Source organism: Zalophus californianus, chromosome X (genome assembly GCF_009762305.2).
Source record: "Zalophus californianus isolate mZalCal1 chromosome X, mZalCal1.pri.v2, whole genome shotgun sequence".
Classification (NCBI taxonomy): domain Eukaryota; kingdom Metazoa; phylum Chordata; class Mammalia; order Carnivora; family Otariidae; genus Zalophus; species Zalophus californianus.
The window spans coordinates 117,286,138-117,313,931 of NC_045612.1; the positions used below are offsets into that span (position 1 = coordinate 117,286,138).

At 45.3% G+C, this 27,794-nt stretch overlaps 1 protein-coding gene across 4 annotated transcripts; it reads right to left on the reverse strand.

The window, feature by feature from the left end:
* LOC118356484 (carbonic anhydrase 5B, mitochondrial-like) lies at positions 1-27,243 on the reverse strand. Of its 4 annotated transcripts, none has more exons than XR_004819797.1 (7): positions 26,952-27,243; positions 21,340-21,534; positions 11,702-11,899; positions 6,856-7,033; positions 5,891-5,949; positions 4,509-4,664; positions 1-308 (listed from the first exon to the last, which is right to left on the reverse strand). XR_004819797.1 is itself a non-coding variant. In XM_035725377.1 (4 exons), exons 2-4 carry the CDS (start codon positions 21,479-21,481, stop codon positions 8,497-8,499), a joined length of 384 nt encoding a protein of 127 aa, XP_035581270.1. In that variant the 5' UTR covers positions 21,482-21,534; positions 26,952-27,229; the 3' UTR covers positions 8,411-8,496. The 4 variants fall into 4 exon arrangements, 1 of the variants encoding a protein (XP_035581270.1); XR_004819795.1 differs by having other exon boundaries at positions 6,841-7,033; XR_004819796.1 differs by lacking the exon at positions 26,952-27,243 and adding an exon at positions 26,757-26,826 and having other exon boundaries at positions 6,841-7,033.
* Positions 27,244-27,794: the final 551 nt, after the last annotated feature.

The window sequence follows — 27,794 nt, forward strand, 5'->3', positions numbered from 1 at the left end:
TGCGGCGGGGTTGGGGCCTTTGACGGGGAAATCCGGCCTTCACAAGTGCCCCAAGTGTCGGCAGACGGGGAACTCGCAGGTCTAAGAGCGACTGTTGGTATCAGGGCGCGAGGGCGGCACATGGAGTCTCACGTGGGGAACGCTCTGGACACGGGTCCGGCACGAGCCAGGCCAGGGCCCCGCGGACACAGCGACTGCCCCGGGTGCCCGCCGCTGAGGACAGGGGAACCTCCAGCTCCCACTGCAGGTCCCAGACGCTTGGCTTCTAGGCAGGGGGGCCACGAGGGCTTCGGCTTTTGTACCTGACACTGAAAGGGAGAAAATGTAGGCATTTCGATCAGGTCCTGAAAATTACAGAAAACCGACGGAATGACACTCTCCTTCATTATTGTAAAAATGAACATAATGCACTTGAATGCTCTTTAAAAGGAAGAGGAATCTACGTTTATTAGTGAAGGGGATGTGTGCTTCCATCTTCCATAATGGTTGCTAATGTCACTTTTTGCAATTGTGCTCTTAAGAAAATGGTGAATGCCATTCATGATTTCTGTTTTAGCCCTGACAACGTTGAGTTATGTGGACTCTCCTATAATTTTCAGTCTCCTTCCATTCCTAGAATGTGTTTTTTGTGAACGCAAATGCTATTTCTGTTTTTCGTTTCTGCTGGTAATGTCGGAGTAGAGTGAGTCATGTTTTGCATTTACAACAGTTGATAACATCTGACTTCTAAAACACTGTTTAAAGGCTGCTGGGTAACTGATTATAGTGTTTAGGTTTAACATTTAATTTCTTTGAATCAATCTCTTGGTGAAAATTTCCCTCAAAAGCCCATGCAGAAATGCACCTATTGGGCTGTCTCCAGTGATGGGATGAGAGAGAGAAAGTAGAAGCCAATGTTGAGTCCAAGAGCAGGCTGCAGATTCCATCCAGATCTGAGAGGTGGACAGCTCAACGGTGAGGATACTTAATATAACTTAATGAAGAAGCACCAGAAGTTTTCTTTTTTTATTAGTTTCAGAGGTAGAGTTTAGTGATTCATCAGTTGCACATAACACCCAGTGTTCATTACACCTTATGCCCATCACCCAGTTAGCCCATCCCCCCACCAACCTCCCCTCCAGCAACCTTCTTTTTTCTTAAAAAGATTTTATTTGACAGAGAGAGACGCAGCGAGAGAGGGAACACAAGCAGGGAGAGCGGGAGAGGGAAAAGCAGGCTTCCTGCCGAGCAGAGAGCCCAATGCGGGGCTCGATCCCAGGACCCTGGGATCATGACCCAAGCCGAAGGCAGACGCTTAACGACTGAGCCACCCAGGCGCCCCTTGTTTGTTTCCTATAAGTTAAAAGTCTCTCAGTGTTTGTCTCCCTCTCTGATGTTGTCTTATTTTATTTTTCCTTCCCTTCCCCTATGATCCTGTTTTGTTCCTTAAATTCCACATTTGTGAAATCGTAATTGTCTTTCTCTGATTGACGTATTTTTCTTAGCATAATAGCCTCTAGTTCCATCCACATCCTTGTCAAGTGGTAAGATTTCATTCTTTTTGACGGCTGAGTAATATTCCATTTTATACACCCCCCCCCCCCCATACACACCACGTCTTCCTTATCCATTCATCTGTTGGACACCCGGGTTCTTTCCGTATTTTGGCTATTGTGGACATTGCTCCTATAAACATTGGGGTGCAGGTGCCTCTTCAGATCACTATGAGCACCAGAAGTCTTCTGAAGTCAGAGTGTTTCAGGATGAGGGGGTGTGGTTAACTGGTGGGTGCAGGGCAATGAGACCCCCAACATTCACTACTCACTGCTAAATTTTTTTTTTGGCCAATTCATTAAGGAATGATCTCCAGGTAGATGATTTTTAAAAGGAAGTTCCTATGATAGAAAGTTCTTAAAGACATTTTTCATGGTAGAAATAACTCTTCATACATACCTAACGTATGTCTTCAGGTGATCACAGCATGAGATTGGACGGTCTCATGCCACCGTGTACTGATTTCTTATAATGTCTTTTTCTTTCAAATGTCTACAGAATTTCTCACATCTGCAGCATAACGAGTGGGTGTCATTCTGGTTTGTAGGTAAAGAATCCTCCAGAACAGTCTTCTGCTGGTGAGCTATAGGCAGTAATAAGTAGATCACCCCTATGCTTTTACTAGTAAACCAATGTGTTGATTAATTAAAAGCCGTTTTCCCATTGACAATGTTTCTTTTCACACACTAGGTGGTAAAGGATTTCATGTGTTAGCGGATATTAGAGATTAGCACACATTAGTTGGTGCTTGAGCAGGGGTGAGCTTGCACCAGACATCAGAGACTGTATGGGCACAGTTTTGGTTGTCACTTGCTGGGGGGCTACTGACATCCAGTGGGTAGAGGCCAGGGATGCTGCTAAACATCCTACAATACACAGGACAGCCCTCCACAATGTAACTATTGATTTATTTATTGGGACCAGATAAAATTTAGGGAAAATAAACAACTCATGGAAAATTACAACCTAAAAATTGACATCAAAGGGGTCTTTAGGATACCTTTCTATTCAATACCATGGTATGAATTTTATTTCAAATAGTGTTTTGTGTCCCTTAGGAACATCTGACAGTTTCCTTTTTAACATTTTAAGTTCATTCCAAGGTATTTTAGTTTATTAGTTTCCATTGTAGGGTTCTCTCTTCCGTTCTATCCTGTGATTTACATGTCAAAAGAATTCATGTCTATAAATCAGTATGGTACTCCACTAATGTCTCTCTCATTTATCTTTTTTTGTCTAACTTTATTGACTGCTACCAGAATTTAGTCAATTTAAAATTTAATATGCTAATTATAGTGCAGTTACTAGATATCCTTTCCATTTTAGTCATACTCTTTACTCCTGAGCCGAGATTGGTCAGTCTACTTTATCAACTCAGGGAATTCTCATTTAATTCTATTAAAAAATTTTACAAAAATGGGGTGCCTGGGTGGCTTTAAAAAATATATTATGAATTTTGTGAAATATATTTTAGGAATTTATGAAAATGAAAATATTAGTTTTCCCTTTCCATCCCCTGATGGGATGAAGCCTATTAATCGTAACTATATCATTCCTAATATTGAATGATCCTTACATTACTAACAAAAATTCTACATGGACAAATCCTACTAGAAAAAATCCTATGTGATGTACTGGTAGATTCTAGTATTTTATTTAGCTTTCCTTTTTTCTTTTTAAAGATTTTTATTTATTTATTTGACAGAGTTAGTGAGAACAGGAACACAAGCAGGGGGAGTGGGAGAGGGAGAAGCAGGCTTCCCGCGGAGCAGGGAGCCCGATGCGGGGCTCGATCCCAGGACCCTGAGATCATGACTTGAGCCGAAGGCAGACGCTTAACCGACTGAGCCACCCACGTGCCCCAGCTTTCCTTTTTTCTAAATATTCTTGAGAGATATTACTTTTGGGGCTTAGTGTTTACTTTTTAGGGGGTGGAATATTTTCTAAATATTCTTGAGAGATACTACTTTTGGGACTTAGTGTTTACTTTGGGGGGGTGTCCAATCTTTGGTGGGTTTTGCTTTCACTGTTATCTTGGCTTCATAAAAAAGAACTTAAAAGCTTTTGTTCTTGTAAAAATTTTTTAATCAATAAAATTCCTAAACAAGTAAAAGCCATTATTATTAGTTTAGTTCATTTATGAATTAAACAACATTTTGTGTGTTGACATAGTAACCACCACTTAAACTTTCGTTTCTAATTGAAAAACAAATACCAAGTCAAAACTTCTGACTTAGAATAAAATTTCTGTACAGACATTGTTGGGTTCTGTCTTTCCTTTGAAATTCCACAGTAAGTTTCTCCTAAGAAAATTAAGGACTTTTGCATATACAGAGAGCAAACTCTGTATGATAGTTGCCAAAGGGGAGGGGAATGGGGGGGGGATGAGAAAAATGGATGAAGGAGAGTGGGAGGTACAGGCTTCCAGTGCTGAAATTAGTAAGTCACGGGGATGAAAGGTAAAAAGCACAGGGAAAAAAGAGTCAATGGGATTGTAATAGACTTGTATGGTAACAGATGGGAGCTACACTTGGGGTGAGCACAGCAGAACATATGCAGTTGTCAAATCACCATGCTGTACACCTGAAACTAATATAACATTGTGTGTCAACTGTACTTCAGTAATAAATAAGTATCAAACCAGTTTGAACACATCCACTTCCAGCCTTCATTTTTTTCCATTTAAAGATCTTAATTTTTATAGTGATTCTACACAAAGGATATAAAGTAAAATAACATGTTACTGTCAAAAATGAAAGCTAACAGCTTATGTTCTTCTATGTTTTAACTCCTGTCTCTGGTTAACTTGACATATCTCCAAATTCATGTCCAAACTGAGATAAGATGTTAGCACATCTTAATAAAAATGCGTAAGCATTATGAGATGTTAAAAACTGATGCCAAAGTTGGAGCTTAGCTTTGTTTTAAATGGGGAGGCTAGGATTTCCTCAGACAGAAATGTGGAAAGAACATACCTGATCATGATCAACCTCTATGGGCTGCTTCTTAATGATCCAGGTGACGGACTCGGAGAGTGGCGGGGTAGTCAGGGATCCCGAGTAGGTCCAGTAATCTGGGCAGGCAGGCATCAGGCAGGAAGGATCAAACGACCCAAATTCCACAAGGGTGTCCTGGCCAAGAGAAGAGGTCACCCAAACTATCATTCGGTGCTGAAAACCACTCAGGAATTAGATGACAAGGCATTGATTCTTGGGGGCGCTGGGGACTAGCATTGGTCTAGAGGAATTGCAGGTAACTCCGGGTGCCTTAGGACAGAGTCAAGCCCATGCTTTGTTTCTATATATGATTAACTATGCAAGGTTCTCTTTATTAAAATTGAGACATAACTGATTTTTTTTTTTTTTAAACTGAGATATAATTGGCAACAGTGTAGTTCTGATAGTCCTCCACGGGAACATGGCACAAACCACTTCCTCCCTCCATTCTGTAAGTTTACTGCAGGTAGTCCCCTCTGAACTCTTTGGGAGGCATCAGGCAGTAGCTGGTGCACGAACAAGGAGATTTCCTTTTTTCAAGAGAAACCAACAGAATTCTCCTTTCTGAAAACACAATGCAAATTTGGGGGAGCCAGGCTCCTGGACAAAAAGGGGAGACAGAAGAGAGGGAAGGGAAAAGAGGGAGATAAACAGGGAGGGGTGGGGAGAGAGAGAGAAGATGCGGACCTCCAGGGAACAGCCCCTTCGGGATTCTGAATCATGAACAGTTAGTCCTGGGGCCTGGACAAAGGTATCCATTCTGAAGGATACAGGTCATTGTTTTTTTTTTTTGGTTGGTTGTTTGTTTTAAAGATTTTGTTTATTTGACAGAGACACAGCGAGAGAGGGAACACAAGCAGGGAGAGTGGGAGGGGGAGAAGCAGGCTTCCTGCGGACCGGGGAGCCCGATGTGGGGCTCGATCCCAGGACCCTGGGATCATGACCTGAGCCGAAGGCAGATGCTTAACGACTGAGCCACCCAGGCACCCTGGGTCATTGTTCTTTACAGCCAGCCAAGCCACGTTTCTGTCAAACGCTTCTCTGCTCCCTGCCCGTGGGATGGGAGGTCGAGTCAACAGGGCTGCTCTGGGTGTTTCCACAGGGACTCAGAAGGAGCAGAGGAGGGGAAAGCACTGGGTTCCCGAGTCCCCCAGTGCTAGGGCAGGGCAGCAAAACCAAAGCGGTCAGCGTGCGCCCACAGAACCACTTCCGCCCCTGTAAGGTGTCCCAGGGCTGGGGGCTCTCAACACACGCATATTAAGTGGCAAGTGCTCTTTCACGACAACTCGCAACGTGCCTTCTGTCTCTACTCTGAGATTAAACATAACATGTATTTCAAGTGACGTAGGGAAAAAAATTACCTTATGCTTAATTGACGGCACAGTGTCCACCAATTTCTGTAGCTCTTCATGATGTGTAGCTAAAGAACAATAAATGAGAAAATATTTTTTAAAATAAGATCTTATGCTAATATTGTTACAGAATGTGAATTCCTATCAGACAATTGGTGATTACCTAAAAACAATCTACAGTACTGAAACTGCACTTAAACTGAGAATTCAGGATGTTATAAACATCACTGAATGAAAGCACATACAAAACAAACAGGCAGGTGGTTTGCGGACAGGCTGAAGCCCATTGTGTGCAGGAAAAGGTGCCCCTGCTCTGTTAGCCTCCCACCTCCCCCCCCACCCCCAGCCTCCCTGCTGCTTGGCCTCCAGGGACACTGATGGCTAAAGCTGTCCCAGCCAGACGGAGTGGGTAAGGCCCAGCTCTCAGCGCACACCCACGTCCTCAGGGGCTCATTCCTGGAGCCTCAGTGTTAATAACCATGTATTCCAGTTTCTGTGTTTGATGCTTTGACATCTGAGGCTTCCCAACACTAGGGGGGTTGCCCCTCCCAGGGTGAGCTAATTCGAAGAGAGAACAAACAACTGAGAGAGTGCCCTTCATAAGGAAATCAACCAATCCAGAGCCCAAGCAGCTCCTTTATCGGGCTCTGACATGCTGGGACACTGTCCCTGTGCCCTACCTGCCCCAGGACCAGGTGGCAGACAACCAGGGACAACCTCTGTACCACAGAACCTACTGAGGTTATTCAAAGTAGCCAATCTTCAGTCCGCTTATACTACTTTATGCGCTCCTTCCCCCAGGCCACAACAGGCTCTCATCCACCATTTCTCCTCCTTCCCTCTGCCTCCTGGCCATCCCTGGTGCTTCCCCATGTGGCCCTGCCTTCCAGCTTTAGGGACTGTAGGATAAAATTTTTCTTTCACAACAGTCATTCCCATGTCTGTGTGTCTTGCCATACCTGATGAAAACAAACCTGGGGCACCCTGACAACACTCCGCCTCCAGAGTTTGCAGGAGGCCTGCACCTGCTGAGCCTCCAGGAGCTCAGAGACCCTGCAGAGAGTGTGGTCTGCAGATTTTCCATCCAGTTCTCCAGCTGTCAGCTGTATGACCTGGCAAGGAAGCAGTGAACTTCACGGAGCTTCACTTCATCTGAAAAACGGAGATGATAGTATCGTCATCAAAGACCTCTGGAGAAGACAAATGAAGCACTTAGCAAATACATAGTTACATAGCACCCAGAGCAGCCCTGTTCCTTTAGCAGTTCCTTTCCAGATCATTTCCCATAGCTGTTTGCCTTTATCTTTTTATGCCATTTAGAATATATTAACTGATCTCACATTTTAACCATTATTTGCCCTCATCCTTTTATAATAGTGCCAAAAAATAGAAATGTAATGCAAACCACAAAGGAAATTTTCAAGTTTCTAGGAGCCACATTTAAGAAGTTTTAAAAAAGGTGAAACTACTTTTGATAACATATTTTATTTTGCCAAATACATTGAAAAGATTGCCATCTCAACATGTAATCAACATGAAAAATTACTGAGTTTCCATTTTTTCCAGTCTTAAAAATCTGTTGTGTATTTTACTCACACAACACATATCAAATTAGATGTTAAATTTTCATCAAAAATATTTGATTCATATTTTACTTGAAAATATAGATACACATACTCAACTTGTTCTAAACATTCTTACAAGTTTTCTAACAACTGAACTATTAGTTCTTAAATTCAAATTCAAATTATAATAAAATAAAAAATCCATTTCCTCAATTATACTAGCCACATTTCAAGTGCTTAAAAGCCACAAATGCCTTATGGATACCATATTGGACAGCACCATTTTATATCATTTGGGATGTATTTTTAACAATCTTGTATTTTAAGCATTGCTTATCTTACCAATGTATTGATCCCAATATTCTTAAATAACAACATTGTAATGTTCCATCTTTCGATTCTAGTATACATTTAAAGTTGGTAAGATTTTTTTTACCTTTAAAAATATTCCTATCATAGGGGGACCTGGGTGGCTCAGTGGCTTAAAAGTGTCCTGACTCTTAATTTTGGCTCAGGTCATGATCTCAGGGTTGTGAGACTGAGGCCTGCATTGGACTCCACACTCAGCACAGAGTCTGCTCCTCCCCCTGCTCATGCTCTCTCAAAAAAAAAAAAAAAAAAAAAAAAATCCTATCATAGCTAAACCATCTTCCTCCAGTTGTTGCATCCTTAAAGCTTTGAAATTTGCTTGTATTATGATGCACCAAGTGCAGCTGAAACACGATAAAAAGGAGGATTAATGCCTGACCCTATAGGATTGCTCCAAAAGAAATCGACTGCCTTATTCAACCTACAATATTTAAACATGTTTCCTCATGCAAAATAAAGCCACTGGGAAAAGCATATGACAATCTGATGCAAAATGAGACAGAAATAAAGAAAAGGAAGAAATTTATGCAGGAGCACTTAATATTACTTTGAAATAAAGGGATTTATTTGATGAGAAAAAGTATTTATATAGGAAAGAGGATAACATTTCAGTAAGGGATCAACATTTGTTCATTTCCATCTTGATTTGCAGGAAATATGAAAATCCAAAATCCACTGGCATCAAAAGCAGTAAAGATGCTTATCCTGAGAGAAGCAGATTCTCCCTATGGAAATTAAACAGGAGGTGAAGACACAATTCTTCTTCGATGGATAACCACTCCAAGTGTGTTTCTTTCCATTTTTAACGTAGTATTTAAAATTAAATTAGGGGAAAAGTTGTAAAATTTTTTTTTTATTTCCTTACGTGCTCCCTATACTTCCCTACAAATTATTCCCCATCCATCATTCATGACCTTTCTGGCATCACCATCCCCCCAGCCTCCCAAGGGAGATGACTCAAGGATGTGGTTAATTTCGCTTTCTCCTCACTTGAAGAGGAGTCCATCTCCAAGTCCCGTTGCTTTTTGTAGAGAGCAAGATGGAGGCACTCATGTCAAGCAGGGGCCCATGTCAAGTGGTGATACAGGCAGTTAAGCATACTGCAGCTACCAGATATTGCCGAGAGCAGCATCAACCGATGACACCCCAGAACTTATAACAAGCAGAAGCAGAGAAGTCTGCAGGGGCCCAGGACTGATTCAATCCCTTTAAAAAGAGAGGGCTTTTGCAGCAAACAGACTCCTCAGACATAACCCCTCTATGTCTAACCACTTACAAAAGGCATCTGTTGCTGAAAGCTGTGCCCAATGGATCTCTGAACAGCACTGAGATCCTCCGCTGCTTGAATATCAGAAGTGAGTGCCGAGAGCTGACCTGGCCTGGACTGACACCTTATCTCAACTACGCGCCTGTAGACTGATTATGTGTTTGGTTCCTTCACTTCCTGCCCCCTGTGTTATCTTCTTTGTTGTGTGGTTTGTTTTCTGTCCTGCTCTGTGTGAAAGGTAAGAAACCAAGTTAACCACGTGGTGAAATGTCACTGAGCTGGGAACCTGGACCTGCTCTTTCCTTTAGGACTGAATAAGGCTGACATTGTGGGAAGACACAACTTGTGTGTGCCTTCACAGTGTGCTCATGACACTTTTATTTTAGAAATGCTTTTTAAAAACGTGCCTTCTCCCTACTTCAATTGCTACAGCCTTCATTTAAGCTCCTACCGTCTCACACTTGGATTGATCTGACCTTGTGGACCTGTGCTGATTGGGTTAATCTCAAAAAATAAAGCGAATGACTTATTAATTAAATGAAATCATGCTCTACCACACTGTCGTATAAAAATAACCAGTACTGATGAAGCTGTCTTCTATCTCCCCTCCTAAGCGGCAACAATCATCATTCTTCCTGTCTCTCCCCAAAATGCACATTCTGCATTGGTCACTGTTTTTGGCCATTTTCTGAACATCTGCTTTTGCACATGATTTTCCCTCAGTCTCCAATGCCCTTCTAATCCTTTTGACAAACTCCAATTCACCCTTCAATACCCAAGATAAATGTCCCCCGATAAAGGAAATTTTCAACTTTTAATATCTGTGGGTCCTGCTCTGGGGGTCCCAGGGAAGCTCTGCTTTAACACTTGCCAAGGTCAAAATGACTCAGCAACACCTCAGAGCATGCCCTCCACATCTGCCCTGGGCACACACTGTGTATCTGCTTTGTTGAAAATAACCAAAAACGTGCATTCTGAACACAAAAGATAAGAGAAAGTAAGAAACTTCCCTGGTTCCCAAGAGGTTAAAGTCAGATAGCACTGCATATACTGGAAACTTAAGGGCTGCAACTTCCAGAAAAGTTCTTTGTCTAATTATTTGTAACTTTTTAAAAATGTTGTAACCTCTTATGTATATAAAATGTATGTAACCCTACCTCAAATGAACCTTTACAGGAAGCACTCTCTTCTTTGTGAACATTGTGTATCCTGGGCAGCTGTCCTCACTTGGGCTCGAATAAAACTCCCCCCCCCCCACACCGCCCCAGATATTCTAGGTTTGTTCATTTTGCATCAACACCTGTCCTTGGTGAAGTCATCACAGACTTCTCGGAGCAGTCTACATCATCCCCTCCTCCGTGGTCCCACAGCACTTTTAGAAACCCTTCCTCAAATCACACTGGCTTTATAATTCTAATTTCCTGCATGCTTCTCTCACTACACTTTGCTGGGAGATCAAGAATCTAGTTAGTATTCCTGGCACTTGGTGCAATGGCTGGCACATGGCTGGCACTCAGCAAATACAGAACGAATAAATAAATCAATGGTTGACAAAATACATACATGTTGGCTAAAATACAAAATGTGACTAAAAATACAAAGTCTCTTTTTCTTGCCTATCCTTTCCAATGTACTGCAATCTTACCATTTAAAATCTGGCTAAAGAGTATTACTATTTAATATAGAAGCTATTTGTAACATCAGCAAACAGAGGAAGATTAGCACACATTCCACATACCAGAAAACAAATTTCAAATAAAATTCAAATGATCTATATATATGGTTTCAAATAAAAATAAATTCAAATATCTAATTTTAAATAATTTCAAATACACAATCTGTGTGTGTGTGTGTGTGTGTGTGTGTGTGTGTATGAATAGAAAACACCACTCATACCAGAAGGAAACATGCACGAAAATGAAAAGGGACATGGTTCATACACTCAAAAAACTCTAAGGATGATGCAGCAATTCCACTTTGGGGTATATACCAATGGAAAACAACACCTCAGAAGATACTTGGACACCCATGTTCATAGCAGCATTATTCACAATAGCCAAAAGGTGGCTGCAACTCAGGTGTCCACAGACAGGTGAACAGATAAACAAAATGTGGTCTATCCATACAAGAGTATTTTTCAGTCTTAGAAGGAAATTCTGACATCTGCTACAATATGGGTGAACTCTGACACTTTGCTCTGTGAAATCAGCCAGTCATAAAAAGACAAATACTACACAATTCCACATAAATGAAGTACCCAGTAGTCAAATTCAGACAGACAGGTAAAATGGTCACAGCCAGGAGCTGAGGTAAGGGGAAAATGGGGAGTTATTGTTTAAGTGGTATAGTTTAAGTTTTGCAAAATGGAGAGTAATGGAGACGAATGGTTGCACAACAGTGTGACTGGACTTACTGTGGAACTGTACCCTTAAAGATGGTTAAGAAGACAAATTCCATGTTACATGTATCTTACCACATTAAAAAAAGAAAAGCTCAGTGCAGTGAGTCCCATGCCACTGCCCAAGGCGGTCTGCGTGCCCGTGGATGCGGTGTGGTGTGGCCTGGGCTGACACGAGGCTGTCCCTTAACTCCAGACAAGACCACCAGTCGGGCTCTCACCTGATTTATCTGCAGAATCTTCAAATTCCACGAGGAAAGAGTACCCGTTATTCCAGACATGGAGGCAGGTGGTGGGGTCGTAAGAGATGGTGAGCGGTTTTAAGCCAGGATCATAGACGCTGTCCCTCCACCGGATGTTGATGGGCGACTGGCGCTCGCCCCCCGGGACCAGGTCCACGGTCTCCCAGAGCGGGTGCACTAGGAGAAAGCACAGCGGGGGCCATCGTCAAGACGCCGCTATCCGGGATCACACGGCAGGCAACTCCGGTGCTGGCGTGTGTCGAGGTGACGGAATCCAAGTCTCAGGAATTAGCCACCCGGGGGCTCATGGGCCCGACGGAAGCAGGGGACAGAGGCGGCTCAGAGAGCGCCTGGCGCAGGGGCAGCCTGCTGCTCTGTCAGCCACGAGCCGCTCGGTCTACCCTCTCCTCTCACCTAAACCAGGTGCCGCCCAGTCTCCTGAGGACAGTAAGATGCGTGCAGACTAGCACCACGTGGAAGGAGGGGATTCTCAAACGGGTCTCCTTTCTTTATTGATCATCTTCTGAGCCCCACCCACCAACCAGGTTCGCATACAAGTACAAATTAATGAAACTTTCCGTCGTGGATTTCTCTTCAACCAAGGCCACGGGGGAAGAGGAGGGACAATTTTTGGAACGCAAGTGTTCACTAAAGCACTGTAAATCTTTTAATTGCCGGGCTAGTAGGAATAAAGGCTTGCGTGGCATGCGTCTGTAATTTAGCTTGCGATTTGGAAGACTTCTGGATTCTTTATACAATGCGATATTACACTCTTCCAATTGAGATGAGGGCAATACTCCAGGGTTTTGGAAAAATGAAGGAAGGTACCGATGAATCTGGCGAGGAGAAGGAGTCATTTCTTTTCTTTTTTTATTTATTTTACAGAGAGACAGCGAGAGCAGGAACACAAGCAGGGGGAGTAGGAGAGGGAGAAGCAGGCTTCCCGCCGAGCAGGGAGCCCGACGCGGGACTCGAGCCCGGGACTCCACACAGATGCCACACATCACTGATAATGATTTTTCTACAAAGAATCAAGCACCAGGTGTTTGTGGGAAGTCTGATAAATCTCAGCGGACTTCCTGTAACAGAGAGCTGATGAGACATCCATGCATGAGGGATAGGACGACATGCATGATTGGGGGTGCTCCAGTTCTCTGCCCCGTAGAAACACCCCAGATGGGTAGAACCAAGCGCAGTAGGAGAGGCAGAAGAAACATGAATTGAGATAAATCATTACCAATGACCCTCTGAGCCTCACCCCACTACGAACAATGAGAGTAAGGATCTGAGAAAGTGATAAGGTAGCTGCTATTCAGTCAACCCACTCTGTATGGCAGGTTCACAGAGACACCTTTTTTCATTTAAAAAAAGGCCCAGGGCGCCTGGGTGGCTCCAGTTGGTTAAGCGACTGCCTTCGGCTCGGGTCATGATCCCGGACTCCTGGGATCGAGTCCCACATCGGGCTCCCGCCTCAGCGGGGAGCCTGCTTCTCCCTCTGACCCTCTCCCCTCTCATGCTGTTTCTCTCTCTCTCTCTCTCTCTCTCTCAAATAAATAAATAAAATCTTTAAGAAAAATTTTAAAAAGGCCCAGAAACTTGCTTCCGGTTGACCTTTACAAAGGAGACATTTGTTTTGCTTGGGTAGCTGCTAAAATCTATAAATTCAAAATCCTAGCCGTATGGGTTTTTTTTGCGGGGGTTAAAAATGAGACAGAGGGCTCTCCTGAGAGTAGACCAGTCGTTCTCAACAGAAGGAGGGATGCTGCCCCTAGAAGACATTTGGCAACGTCTAGAGACATTTTTGGCTGTCACAACTGGAAGAGAGTGCTACTGACATCTAGTGGATAGAGGCCAGACATGCAGCTAAACATCTTACAATGCACAGAATTGTATGACCCCAAATGTCAGTAAGTTGAGAAACCATGGTCTCTGCAAACTCAGGGTATTTTTTTTTTTTTAACTATTTCTTTCTGTAAAACAGTACCATCTTATCTCTGGAGAGATCCAAACCCAATGTTTTTATTGATTTTCTTAGTATAAAAGAACTTGTTCCTTTGAAAACAAGAATTTTGTTTCAAAAACCTAAAACAGAAAATGCATTTGCCTGGTACGATATTTTAATATAATAATCTAATTGGAATGCAAATTAGAAAGTAACTTGTAGGGGTGCTGACAATACTGACTCCATCTTTGGCCCTCCATCTTGTTCGCTGACCTGTCTTGCGGCTATGTGTTATGGGCCCCTTAGAGATTAATATTTGTACCTTAGAAATGCCAGCCAAGGCCAGAATGTGGAGAGGTTCGTCTTGGTCTCCTACGAATCTATCAGAGATAACACAGTCTCTCGCCCCTTCCCGATGCACAGATAGTGCCACAAGGTCTGTTCAATGTTGGCTGTCAATTAGGTGCTTGCAAACCCTGTGAAATGCATGTGAGCCCTCTGACCTCACTACAGCGCCCCCTGAGAGTCCCCTCGCTCTATAAAATCTGTGGACCAAGGTCCAGACTTTCCAAAGAATAGCTGTGTCTCGTCTGGATCGGCCGTCACCTGCCTGATACCCCGCAGTAAGTTACTCTGAATAAAACTCGGTGTAAACTGTACGGAGTGGCCTGCTTTGTGTTCCGGTCTCAAAGTGTCTTCTCAGTTTGGGGGAAACTTTACTACCCTTCTCCCACCTTCCAACACAGGCAAACAACCCTGATTCAGTTGTAAGCATGCCTGGCACAAAGAGACCTTGCAACTCCTTCCCCTCTAAGATACTCAGACTATGGCTGAAGGTTTGACAACTCACACTCTTCAAACCCAATTCATGAGGGTCTCCTGTAAGGACTAGGCAAGAAGGAAACTAACAAGCAGATCCCCAAGACGATCCCTCCTTTCACCTTGACTCGTCCCCCACACTCCATTCAGGAAATGCCCAGAATCTGCTCTCACCCATGCAAACACTAGCCCAAGAGAAGCAGGCCTTTTCCTTCATTGCTCTTTTATGACCTTAACGCTCCTATCAATTTATGCCCTTTGATTCACAAGTTCAGCTTCTAGAAGGTTTCCTTGCCCCCACCACCACTTCCTCCTCTGGGCACCCAGACCATCCCCCGACCAAGGCCCCTTAGTGACTGTCACCCTAGTGAAGCCAGCTTTTCCCAAGGGTTTGTTTTGCAAGATAAACTGTCGTGAGAGATACAGTGACACTTTTGTTCTTTCTTCCTGTGGGTGCCAAGGGCAGGCCACCCCAAAATGTGCCACTTTGGCTTATTATTTCGAATTAAAGTCACTTAAGAAACAGCCAGTGCAAGAACACTTGGAACCCCCTTTGCCTCCAGAAGGCAAGAAATAAATCTCCCATGTGAAAGGTACTCTTCCTGCACCAGGGAGGTAAAGAGACAAACCTTATCACCAGAGATAGGAAATTCAGAGCCGAGAAGTTTGTATAGGTAACCCTTGTTCCTTTTACTAATTTACTACTCCAGCCCAAATTCTGTTTAGAATTCCTTACGAACTGAAGATCCTGAATAATACGTTTTCTTTGTCTTGCCAATTCCCCACGTTGTTATTGTTTCTTTGTAACGGTAGAAACGCTAGCCACTTTGGTCATTTCTTTGGATGACAACCGTATTATTGAGCCTCCACATGCACGTACTTAAACTTTTGGGATTTCTTTTCTGTCGATCTGTCTCATGTCAATTTAATTCTTAGACCAGTTAGAACTTTGAAGAGTAAACGAAAAATTTTCCTCTCCAATACTCCCATCTCCTTCCTCCACTTTAACAAAATACAGACTGAAATATCTTGGTAGTTGCTCATACTTTCCCTCAAAACAGGAAGAGGATTAAGTATTCTGATCAACAGTGCCTTCATTTTCAGGTTCTTCTCATATGGGGAAAGTGAAATAAACAGAAACAGTGATCTTAACCCACCATGTTTCAGTGAGCAGAGCCACACTCCCATTACGAGGCTGTCACTCCTATACTGCTGATGAGCAACAAAAATACCTGTAGATTCCATAGCGAAAATGTGCTCAATTCTAGTTCTTATCTGGAGGACTAGTCCTGGTTTTGACTTATTTTGTCTTTGTACCACCCTGTGTCTCCAGCCTCAGGAGGGTCCCTCTTTCAACTCGTGAAACAGAGAAAGCACGTTCCTGTCTTAGCCCCTCAGTTCCTGCTCCTCCTCGTCAGAAATCAATTTCCCCTCATTCAGCTCAGGGCTGGCTCCTATTATTGGCTTGTCACCTCTTCGGCAAAAGTGTCACCTCCTCACCTTTCTGACTACCCTCTTATTATATGATCCCCCCCTTTAAAAAAAATCCTAACATTGTTTTCTTCAAAACATTTGTCACACAGGCGTAATAATTCTATGCATACATGCTTAATTATCTGCCTCTCCCAGGGTTGGATAAGCCCCAAGAAGAACTGAAGTGGCTTTTAATCACTGCCTGTTCACTGAACATATAAGATGAAGAGCACTGCTGGGAAGGTTCCAGTCTTCTTTCCATCTCTATGCCTATTACTTTACTGATCACATTATATTTTCTTTAAGGATCTTTCAGGCTTATCTCTTGCCTTGCCCATAACCAGCAGCCCAGTTCAGGGCCCTATACCCTGGACTTCATACCATGCCTCTTGGTCTTAATACCCTTTACCATGTTTTGTCATTCACCAGTTTTCCTAAATTACCACTCATCACGTTGTTCCTGCGTTAAAGTCTCTATGTCAAGTCCTAATTTGTGTCCAGTGCCAAGGTTTTCCTATCAGGAACCCACCTCAGCCACCTAAATTTCCTGGCTCCTCATTCTTCCCAAACTCTGGTTTTGCCATTCTATTCTCCTTGGTCATTCCAAGTGATATCTGCTATAAATGTGTAAAAACACCTACACGCTTTCAAGACTTAGTACAAAATAAAGAATGTAAACTATCTCAATACTTTTTACACCAATTACAGGTTAAAGTGGTAATATTTTGGGGGCACCTAGGTGGCTCAATCGTCAGGCGTCTGCCTTCGGCTCAGGTCATGATCCCGGGGTCCTGGGATCGAGCCCTGCATCGGGCTCCCTGTTCGGCGGGAAGCCTGCTGCTTCTCCCTCTCCCACTCCCCCTGCTGGAGTTCCCTCTCTCTCTGTCAAATAAATAAATAAAATCTTTTAAAAAAGTGATTAATATTTTGGATATACTGGGTAAAATATATTAGTAAAATTAATTTCATCTGTATACTATATTTCATCTATATATTTCCTGTATAGTATTTCGTAAATGAACAATTTTGTTTGTTTTTCCTTCAGTTTTACTGAGATGTAATTGACATGCTATTTGTTCTTTTTTAAATGTGGTTGTTGGAAAACACAGAATCGCCTATATGGCTCATATTGGTGGCTCACGTTATTTTTCCAATGGACACTGTTGTTCTACACCCTCATTGGCTTTTCCTCCCGCGCCTTGCCCTGTTACCGTCCTTTTTCTCGAGACGTGCGATTTCCTCATGGAACTGAAGACCACCCTAGTAGGCCTGGGGCTCAGCACAGGGACGTGACACAAAGGGACAGCCCCCTCCCAAATGACAAAACGTTAAGGATGATCTCAGAATCACAAACTGTCTTCTCAGAGCATGAGGGCTGTTAGATGCACCTTGATGCTGAGCCCAGGTAGCTTACAGCATACACATGCATTTATCAGCACAGGAGACTAAAGCCCACAGTTCCTGGGGGTCATGTGTTGAGGGCTAAGTGTTAGCTCCTTATAGCGACTGGCACCCCTGAGGCTATTAACATAATTTCAAGGGGTTCTTAACCAGTCCTTTGTTTCTCAGGATTATTCATGAGTTAATGGAAGACAACATAGTCGGGGTATCCCAGTTTGTTTTATCTAGGGATTAATAAAATTCTCTGTGAAGACATTGCGAAACAAGTTTTCTTTTCTTTTTTTTTTTTTTTAAAGATTTTTTTATTTACGGGGGCGCCTGGGTGGCTCAGTCGTTAAGCGTCTGCCTTCGGCTCGGGTCGTGGTCCCAGGGTCCTGGGATCAAGCCCCACATTGGGGCTCCCTGCTCAGCGGGAAGCCTGCTTCTCCCTCTCCCACTCCCCCTGCTTGTGTTCCCTCTCTCGCTGTCTCTAGAGATTTGACCCCAGGACCCTGGGACCACGACCCGAGCCGAAGGCAAGGCAGATGCTTAACGACTGAGCCACCCAGGCGCCCAACACAAACAACAAGCTTCTTAATACTATTGTTGTCCAGCCTTTGTGTTCATCAAAGTTAACAGGAGAAATAATAGAACAATTTACTAATACAGTTATGATACAGACCAGTCCTGTCAAATAGAACTTTCTCCGATGATGGAAATTTTCAATATGGTGAGTGCTAGCAACTTGTGCCCATAAAATTATAATAAATTGACATTTATGTGAAAATACACACATGGGGCCAGTGGCTAGATTTTATACAGTGCCATTCTATTCCACGTTGTCCTAAAAAGAAAAAAAAAAAAAGTTTGTTTTCCTTCTCAAAGCAGGGAGATCGTTATCATTGGAATAACAACAAATCTGTACCATCTTCATTCTAGTTGATACTCTTTATATTTCATTAAATTAAAAATTAACATTATTGAATTTATTTTTTTCTGCTCTAAGATCTCTGCCTAGTATTTTTTTTTCATGTGACAATTAGGCTAAACTTCACTAGATGATACACTAAGCGAAACTGATTTTATTTGCACCTTAGGTAACAGATGCCGGACTGTCAACATTTACCGTCTGCTCCTTGAGATAAGAGCAAACAGCAATGTGCGTGGACAGCCAATGATTCCCTGGGGGCGGGGGGGGGGGAGAGGAGTGAAGGTGAAGCACAAAGCACAGACAGGCTCTAGGGAAATGCTGCTTTCTGAATCGGCCATATCCTCCTCCTTCCTTTACTCCTCATTCTGCTTAACCCAATCTTAACAATGGCCACACAAACATCTGAGGGAGGCACTGAGCCTGTGATGATTAGATAAAGACGGTGATGACGATAATCCTAGTACTCGAAGTAACGTGCCAACACAGTCCTCACTGTGTGGCAGGCACCAGCTAAGGACTTTCCATGTTATCTTTTCTAACCCTCAATGATCTTGGGTCATTCTGTCACACAAGTAGACAACGGGCCTCCTGCTGGAGTTTTAAGTTGCCAGATACAACGTGTATTGTTTTTACAACTGATCCGTGGAGGGTCTGGGATTTAGGAACACGACATGCTCAGTGGCTCAGGGCAGCAGAGACTGTAATATTCTCCCCTGCAAAAAGGGAGGGGTGGTGCAATATGCCAAAAGCCAAATCAAATCATGTCTGTTACCTTTTTTTCTTAGTAACTTAAAAACAAGAACATCTGATGTGACAAATTAATCACGGAAAGCCCACATCTCCCCAAGCCACCACTTTTTGTTTTAGTCAGCCCTAGAAGAAACAAACCATCCTAAAGACATTCGTATGTTGGATTTTAGACCTTTAACTTTCAACTCTCTGTTAAAAAAGTAAAACTTTAGTAACTACATGAACATGACTAATTTTTTCCATTTTAAGCCTCAGACCACAAAATGCCAGTGTTGAGAATAAGCCAGTCCTGGTAGGATGTGGGTCTGTTGGTAGGAAGCCACACCCAGCAACCAGAAATCTGTTATGACTCCAACCAGTTCACTTGAATGAGAACACTGTCATTGTTGGAGGAAACAAAGTAAATATGGAATAGAAATGTATTTATGGAGCAGTTCCAAATCCTTGGATGTAGCTAGGTTAGCACTACTAATTTAAAAGCATTCCTTTCTTACCTTCTTTCTTTATTACGTGCATATGATATCAAAAGAGAGTAAACCCAAAGAGAAAAAGTGGAGAAACCTAGACCCAGAAGGAAGGCAACACGTGAAAATTCTGTCAATTCCTTTAAAATAACAGAAAATACGAAAAATTCCTCTTTAACAACATACTTAGCCATTTTACCTCTCCACAAATTCAAACTCATCTCTCCACAAATAAATACATTATTCTCTCCTATCGTCGCACTGATTCTTTTGTTTTAAAGATATATATATATTTATTTATTTGTCAGAGAGAGAGAGACAGAGGGAGAGAGAGCACAAGCAGAGGGAGTGGCAGGCAGAGGGAGAGGGAGAGGGAGAAGCAGACTCCCCGCGGAGCAGGGAGCCCCATGTGGGACTCAATCCCAGGACCCTGGGATCAAGACCTGAGCCGAAGGCAAACGCTTAACCGACTGAGCCACCCAGGCGCCCCCGTCCCACTGATTCTTAAGCAGGGGCAGTTTTGTGCCCCCAGGGCTCATTTGGTAATGTCTGCTGATATTTTTGGTTGTTACAACTGGGTGGGGATACAACTGTCATCTAATGGGTATTTGGCAGGGATGCTGCTAATCACCCCACAGTGTACACTGCACCCACAACAACACAGAATGACCCATCCCTCTTGTCAGCAGTACCTCGGTGCACAATCCCTGCTCCATAGGGATGGGGCAGGGAACTGGTATTTCAGGAGGGGAACGAGATGCGAAAGCGTTCAGGAAAGGCCATCTGCCGCCTCGCTTGATATGCTGCGTCTACGGCAGAGCACACACCGGTAAGCTGGTCAACTGGAATGAACGCTGCCATTTGTGACTTGAGAAAGGATATTCCAGAGCGTGAAGCTACCGACCTGCTTACACACATTAACATGCAACTTCCAGAACGTTAAAGACTCACAGAAATAATTCGCAGTCTGTGGATCAGTGTCAGTAAGAAGACTGCTGCTAACAAGAACGATACAGAACAGGTTCCAGAGTATTTGAAACTGGGACACCTCTCTTATCCTATTTCTGCATGACATCATCTTATTTATTTTAAGATTTTGTTTTTATTTATTTGACAGAGGGAGACACAGCGAGAGAGAGAACACAAGCAGGGGGGAGTGGGAGACGGAGAAGCAGGCCTCCCGCAGAGCAGGGAGCCTGACTCGGGGCTCGATCCCAGGACCCCGGGATCATGACCTGAGGCGAAGGCAGACGCTTAACGACTGAGCCACCCAGGCACCACCGACACGACATCATTTTAACATGTTAAAATTAGTCAAGAAAAGAACTTTCCAAACCTATCATGGAAATCATTTTGCAATATATATGTGTATCAAATCAGCACATGGCACACCTCGACCTACACAATGTTAGGTGGCAATTCTATGTCAATAAACCTGGGGGAAAAGAATTTTCCACATTTATTTTAGAAGACAAAGAAACAAGTGGTTATTCTCACATTCTAAAGGCACATACATAATCCCACTCTGCAATGCCACCGACACCCGTATGGATAAACACAGGACACACGTCATTGTCATGCAACACCAAGCCTGTCACTCTCTCTTTTTTTCAAAAGTTTCATTTATTTATTTGAGAGAGAGAGCATGGGCCAGCGGGGGAGGTGGGGGGGGAGAGGGCAGAGGGAGGGGGAGAGAGAATCTCAAACAGACTTGAAGCTGAGTGTGGAGCCCGACGCGGGGCTCGATCTCGTGACCCTGAGACCACAACCTGAGCCGAAACCGAGAGTCGGCCGCTTAAGCGACCGTGCCCCCCAGGCACCCCCACCTCCGCTCTCTTTAAGGCAGCAGTGTACTCACAGGCTCGGTTCCGGCTTTTGTACGTGCAGGTGTAGAGGCTGCAGGGCCTCGCTGGCACGAACCTGGCGGTCTGCAATCTTCTCCACAGTGACTTGCATGGAGAGGCTTGAAGAATGACCCTCAGGCTACTCATCGCCACCATGTTTAGCTTGAAATCTTGACCGGGCCCCAAATAACTTGCAGGAACCTAATAACCTAGAGGCAGGAGGACAGAGGAGGCAAAGCTATAAACAACGGAGACTGCCCATCAAGTGGAAACCTGTAAGCAGGACCACAGCATTCAGACTATGAGTACACATGGCAGGGCTGGGGGTGGGGAGGGGGAGGGGAGGAGGGGGGGATGAGTCGGTGGTTAATCCGCTCCTCTTCCGGAAACTCACTGGCTACCCCAGGAGGACAGACTCTTCTGCTGTGCCGTCCACTTCCCACTCCTGCCTGCACACCAGCCCCGTGGACTCGGGTTCTTCCCGCTCGCTCCCGAAGAAGCTCCCTCCCGCCTCAGGGCTGGTGCAGATGCTCCTCCTCCACCCGCAGCCTGGTCAATTCCTCCCCTCTCCGCAGGCCTTCCTCTCCTGCACCACCTCCCAGAAGCCTCCCCTGACCCTGCGCTCACCGGGCGAGCCTGGCGCCCTCGTCTCCCTCGCGGTGCTGCGTGCAGTTGCACACCTCATCGAGAATGGACTTTAGGACGCCACCTCCCCAGCCACGAGCCCCCGCGGCGGTAAGGACCCTGTCTGTCTCTGGCACAGCTGCATCTCTCAGGGACACGGTGCCTGGCCCGCGAGGGCAGCTCGGTGACCTGGGCACACTTCCTTGGTGAGGGAGATGTTGATCCCGATTCCAAGAACCGCACACTGTGAAGTGACTGCCGGCATGTTCTTGCACAGTAGGAAGGGCTTTTCCTAGATGCCGCCATCACCCCGTTGTGTGGTTATCTATACTTCTGAAACACTTTTAAATGCTTGCCATTTAAGAGGAGGGCCTCGTATCCCTACCGATAAGATCTGAAGGACCCCCGAAGCTCTGCCCATCTGAAGGAGGACCATGTCCAGAGACAAATCGAAGCTAGTCTCACAGGGATGGGAATTCTGCCACTAAACGTTCGCATTTCAACAGTTATGGTCATTTCCTTTGTTCCAGGAACCATGTTGGCTGCTGGGATGCAAAGTGGAACAAGGCATGAACTCCACCTTCCAGGTGTGCAATGAATCTCTCCCCCTTGGAGCCTCTGGAAATGCACATCATATGGCAAGGAAAACCATCCGCGACTCCTCAGATTCTGCCTTTGGCCTATCAGAGGGCACTCAAAAGTCTGGCAATGGTGGCGGGGAGGAGAGGGGCCCAAAGTCACAAAAAGAAATAAAGTGTTGGGTACATAGGTGGTTTTATTATAGTATTTCCACTGCTTGTTCAAATTTGAAGTTTGCCAAAATAAAAAATTAAGGGAAAAAAGGACATAGATTCTGAAATGAGGTAGCCAGTGGTCTATTATTCCTTAAGCCTGCTCAAGGAGGCACTCAGAAGTCTGGCAATGGTGGCGGATCCCTACCAATGCTAAGCAAAGAGGCAAATGTTCTCATTTCACCCTTCCCTCTCTTCATGTACTTCACTGCTTTTAATTGGCTGTGAAAGAGCTCTTCTCCCCTGTACTGCTGCCCTTGACCCCACTAGATCGGAGCTAGAGAGGAGAAGGCTACACCCAAGGGAAAGGAGAGAACAAAAAAAAATCACACCTGAGCTGTGTCCAGTAAAAGCAGGAAGCAGAGTTACTTCCTATTGCTGCCTTGAAAGGAACAAATGCGGGCTCCAGGCAGATCCCTTTATAACCAGCAATAAGCCATGTGTCTGGACAAATATTGTAAAGTGAACTGTGGCAAACAGCCAGTCTTGCAACCTGCTGCCACACACTCTGTTGTATGCATCACTTTGCCAATGAACACTCTCAAGGCAGTGAGTGAAAATGCACAGCGTGTTAGCCAGCTTGGGCTGTAGACCAAAATACCACAGACTGAATGGCTTAAACAACAGACACTTATTTCCCACAGTTTTAAAGGCTAGAAATCCAAGACCAATTTTCTAGCCAATTGGTTCCTGGTCATCTACATCATAGCTTGCACACAGCTACCTTCTCACTATGCCTTCATGTTAGGAACAGACAGCAAGCTCTGGACTCTCCTTTTTCTTCTAAGGATACTAATCCCATCATGGAAGACAACCCTCATGACCTAATCAAACCGTAATTATTTCACAAGGTTCCATCTCCTAACACCGTTCCATTGGGTATTAGGGCTTCAACATATGGATGGGGGTAGGGAGAGCAGAAACATTCAGTCCATGACACACGGCCACCACTTTAAAGGGGTCTAGTATAAAGTTTAGAATCCCATATAGGTGCCTCGCCTCCAGGCCTAAATCCCTACGTGGGGTCTTAGGGCCAGTGTATTAGTTTGTAACAAAGAACCACGACCTGGGTGGCTTAAACAACAGAAATTTTACAACAGAATTTATCGTCTCACAGTCCTGGAGGCTGGAAGTCCGAGATCAAGGAGTTAGTAGGGTTCGTTCTTTGTGAGGGCTGTGAGGGAGAATCTGTTCCAGGCCTTTCTACTTGGGATGGTTAATTCTATGTGTCAATCTGGCCAAGAGATGCAGGTGACACAGTTGAAGGTGGAGCTGGATGGGGATTTGAGACTAACTTGAAAAATATCCATTTCCAAGAGACTGGAAGACCCTTAGGTATTATTCCGTACATACAGGACGGTTTCCGATGACTCCGTGTGCAAAGCACAGGATGGAATGCAGTGGGCAGAGTGGAGCCGGAAAGGTCAGTGACAAGGAGATTCCTTCAACCATCCTTCATTCAATCCATCACTCTTTTATCCTTTCATTCATCAGGATAGCAACCAAACATCTATTAAACGCCAGACACTGTTCTAGGATCATTGGGGGAATAAAACAAAGTCCCTGCCCTTGTGAAACTTACGTTCTAGTAGGGGGAGACAGACAATAAACAGCAGTGTAATACGTAAGTCAGTTGTACAGACAATTAAATTAAAATATACTCAGTGAAAAGCAGAGCAGGATAAGTAAATTTGGAGTGCCACTGGGAAAGGAGTGTTGCATTTAAAGTAAGTTGCTCAAAGGAGGCCTTACTGAGAAGGTGAGATTTGAGCAAAAGATTGAAGGAAATGAAGGAATTAGTAATAGGACTAGCAGGAGGAAGGGTATTGCCCAGGAAGAGGGAACTGCCTGTGCAAAGACCCTGAGGTGGGAGCATGTCTGGCACATACAAGGGGATAGTAAGGAGGCCAGCATGGCAGGAATAGAACGCACTAGGAGCAGGGTAGTAGGGGAGAAGGTGGAGAGATCATGGATGCCAGATCATGTAGATTTCTAGGCTACTTTGTAAAGCTTTTTTCTCCAACTCAGGGTTCCTCAACCTTGACATTATTGGCATTTGACCAGATAACTCAGTTTGGGGGCTGTCCTATATGCTGTAGGATGTTTAGCAGCATCCCTGGCCTCTACCCATTAGATGCCCATGGCACCTCCCTCTAACTGTGACAACCAAAAATGTCTCCAGATGCCGGAGATGTGCCTTGGAAAAGGGGAATCACCTCTGATTGGAAACCACTGCTCTAAGCGAAATGGGGGCACAATGGAGTTTTGGCAGCACAGGAGGGACACCAACTGATTTATAGTCTTAAAAGATCACTCAGGCTGCCCTACTGAAAATCAACTGGGATGGGAAGCAAGAAAGCAGCAGGGAGATCATTCAGGATAATCCAGGGTTGTGGAAGAAAAGATGTCATGGTGGAAGTGGTGAGAAGGGGTTGGGCGTTGGCTACATCTTGGAGAGACTGCCATAAGATGTGAAAGAAAGGAGTTAAGGATGGCTAGAAGATTCTTGGCCTAATCTGGAAAGATGGCGTTGTCATGAACTGAGATGAGGACCACAGTGTGCAGAACAGGTTTTGGGTGGGACATCAGTAGCTCAGATTTGGGCACGTGAGTCTGAAATGAAATTCAGTAATCCAAGTGAGACAATATGAAGCACTGAACCAGAGAGTGACAGTAGCGATGGACCAAAGTTCTTTGTATTCAGGAGATTGCCATTTTGGTAAAAAAACGTAGGATTTGGCACTCAACTGGAGGACAGAGAAGGGAAGTAGTTGCTGAAGAAGGCCCCGTGATTTTATGGCTGGATGATGCTGGTGGTAGAATGAGGATGAATGCCTGAAGAGAGAAACAAGCCGGCAAAAGGAGCAGGTGGGAAGGGAAAGAGGGCAGTCTTCCTGCTAATCCTATGGATTTGAGGCCCAAGGGGACAGCGAGAGGAAAAGTCTAGCAGATAGTTGCCAGGGCAGCTATGGTGCTCAGCAGAGGCCATGAGGCTAAAAAGAATATTTTTGTTCCCAAAATATTCAAGAATAGTGCAGCTCTTTACCAAGACTCAGAAGGGAGGGTGGGTGTGGTGAACTTTGGTTCACTGTAAACTCCAAAGCAGGCTGAGAACAGTGACAGTTCTCAGGGACGTGCAGGAGCAGGTTTTGGGTAGAGTGTGGGGCAGTTTCTCTCACCAGAGATATCAGACTTCTCTCCTTATTCCAGAAGACTTTTCAATAGAGTGGAGACGGCCAGATTCGCAGTAAAGGACGAAGGGAAAGCAGAAAATAATGTGACTTTCAGGGGGCTGACAGGAAATTAATTCCACCCAAATTAAAGTGTACACATCTTCGTTATCATCCCACAATTTTCAAGCTTTATCAGCAAAAATAAATGAGAAGGAATTACACTGATAATAACGAGTTTTCGGCTGCCTCCAAACAGTAGCTTTTAACTCATGCCACAAAGAAGCAGGGCTACCAACAACGTTCATATTTTGTGGGTTCTTTCCCTCCAGATCTGGGGCAGAGCACAAATGAAAAAGGAAATAACTGAACAGAGAAAACTCAGATACGTCCACAGGACAGAGTTATGCTGCTGATCCCCTGCCCTGGGGGTGGTTGTGAATCTATCCATAGCTTTTGGCATGGTCAGTGGGGGAAGAGCAACAATGCAGATGTGAGTGAGTCCCAGCCTGCTGCGCCTCGGTTTCTGCAACTGCAATTCCCCCACCTCCCCAAGTCTCTGAGACAGCTATTCTACCGTTAAATGGACAAGACCCTAAGGAGATGTAGCTGTCTGGTGACCCACACAGTGGAGTAAAAGGGATAGAGTAGGGAAAAAGCGATTCCCTGCCTCTTCGTCTTCATTCTACAGAAAAGCCCGGCCGACACTGCGGCCATCCTCGCGGAACCGCCCCAGCTCCCGGGCCCATCGCACAGCGTGGTCATGAGCAGAACGGTATCTGTCCTCTCTGAAAGGGCTACGCGTACCCCCCTACTCCTCATGCTCCAGTCACCGCCCGACCTTACCCGAATGTTTCCCTGAGCGCGGACCCCTCCGCTCCATAACCGGGAGAGACTCATGCGCGCGGCCATCTTGGCTACGTCCCGTTACGCCTCGCCCCGCCCCTCATGCCGGGTACGTCATCTCGCTTAAGCACATCACGTCCCCGTCGCCCCAGCCCAAGTCTCGACAAAACAGTGTCCCATCTTGGGCTTACTCACCGCGTCGGAGCCCGAATCTCTCTCCGTCCACCCAGAGCCTGGGTCCGCACCCCGTCTCTGCCCCGGCTACACCTCTGCTGCCGTCGCTCGGAGCCTGCAGCCGCAACCACGCGCCTGCGCACTAACTTGGTCCCGCCTCTGCCTTCCGCCTGGGTCACCCCTCCTTCGAGCCGGACCATCTTCGCCACGCCCTCACGTATGCGTCACGCCCTCGCGCTCCGCCTACACCACGGCCCTTCTTCCTCTAACGTAATTTGTGTCCCGGATGCTACTCTGAGGCCCCGCCTTTCCACAGGTCTTTTTCACATCCCTGTTATCCCCTGGATCACGCTCATTCCTCTGACCCCATATCCCTCCTTGTGTCTACGTCCCTCCTTTCCACTCTGGCAATTCCTCTGCCCTTTGCCTGCGCTCACCTCTTCGCTGTCTCGACCAGCTTTGTCGTGCCCTTGTAGCGGCCACGCCACGCCCTTCACGCACTAAGTCCAGCTTTCTCAGGTTACGCCCCTGGGCTATGCCTAGGCCACGCCCTTCCCGCCTAGAACGTCGCAGGCGTTCCTTCCCACGGTGTCCAGGCCCCGCCCCTCACGCCGGGTCACGTTCCTTCCCTGCTTTCCGCAGGGTCCTACGTCATGGCCAATCCCAGCGCCACACGGCACGACCCTACGATCTGCATTGGCCACGCTCAAGCCCGTTTGAGCATTTTCTGGCGTTCCGTCATGGCCACTCCCTGGGTTCTCAGGACTCCCACTTTTGGGTCCGCTCTCACCAGTGTACGCGTCATGCTCTCCCTCTGCTGGCGGAACTCGGTACTGGGAAGTTGCTCGGGAGCGGGCCGGGCCC

What these genes read in the sequence shown, in the direction of transcription:
- LOC118356484 (XM_035725377.1), bottom strand. Translation starts at nt 21,481, where the DNA reads ATGGTGGCGATGAGTAGCCTGAGGGTCATTCTTCAAGCCTCTCCATGC. An exon ending in CAAAAGCCGGAACCGAGCCT is followed by an intron (nt 11,900 to 21,339) that starts GTGAGTACACTG and finishes GCTTTCTCCTAG; the next exon opens with TGCACCCGCTCTGGGAGACC. An exon ending in AGATTCTGCAGATAAATCAG is followed by an intron (nt 8,541 to 11,701) that starts GTGAGAGCCCGA and finishes TAATTTCCATAG; the next exon opens with GGAGAATCTGCTTCTCTCAG.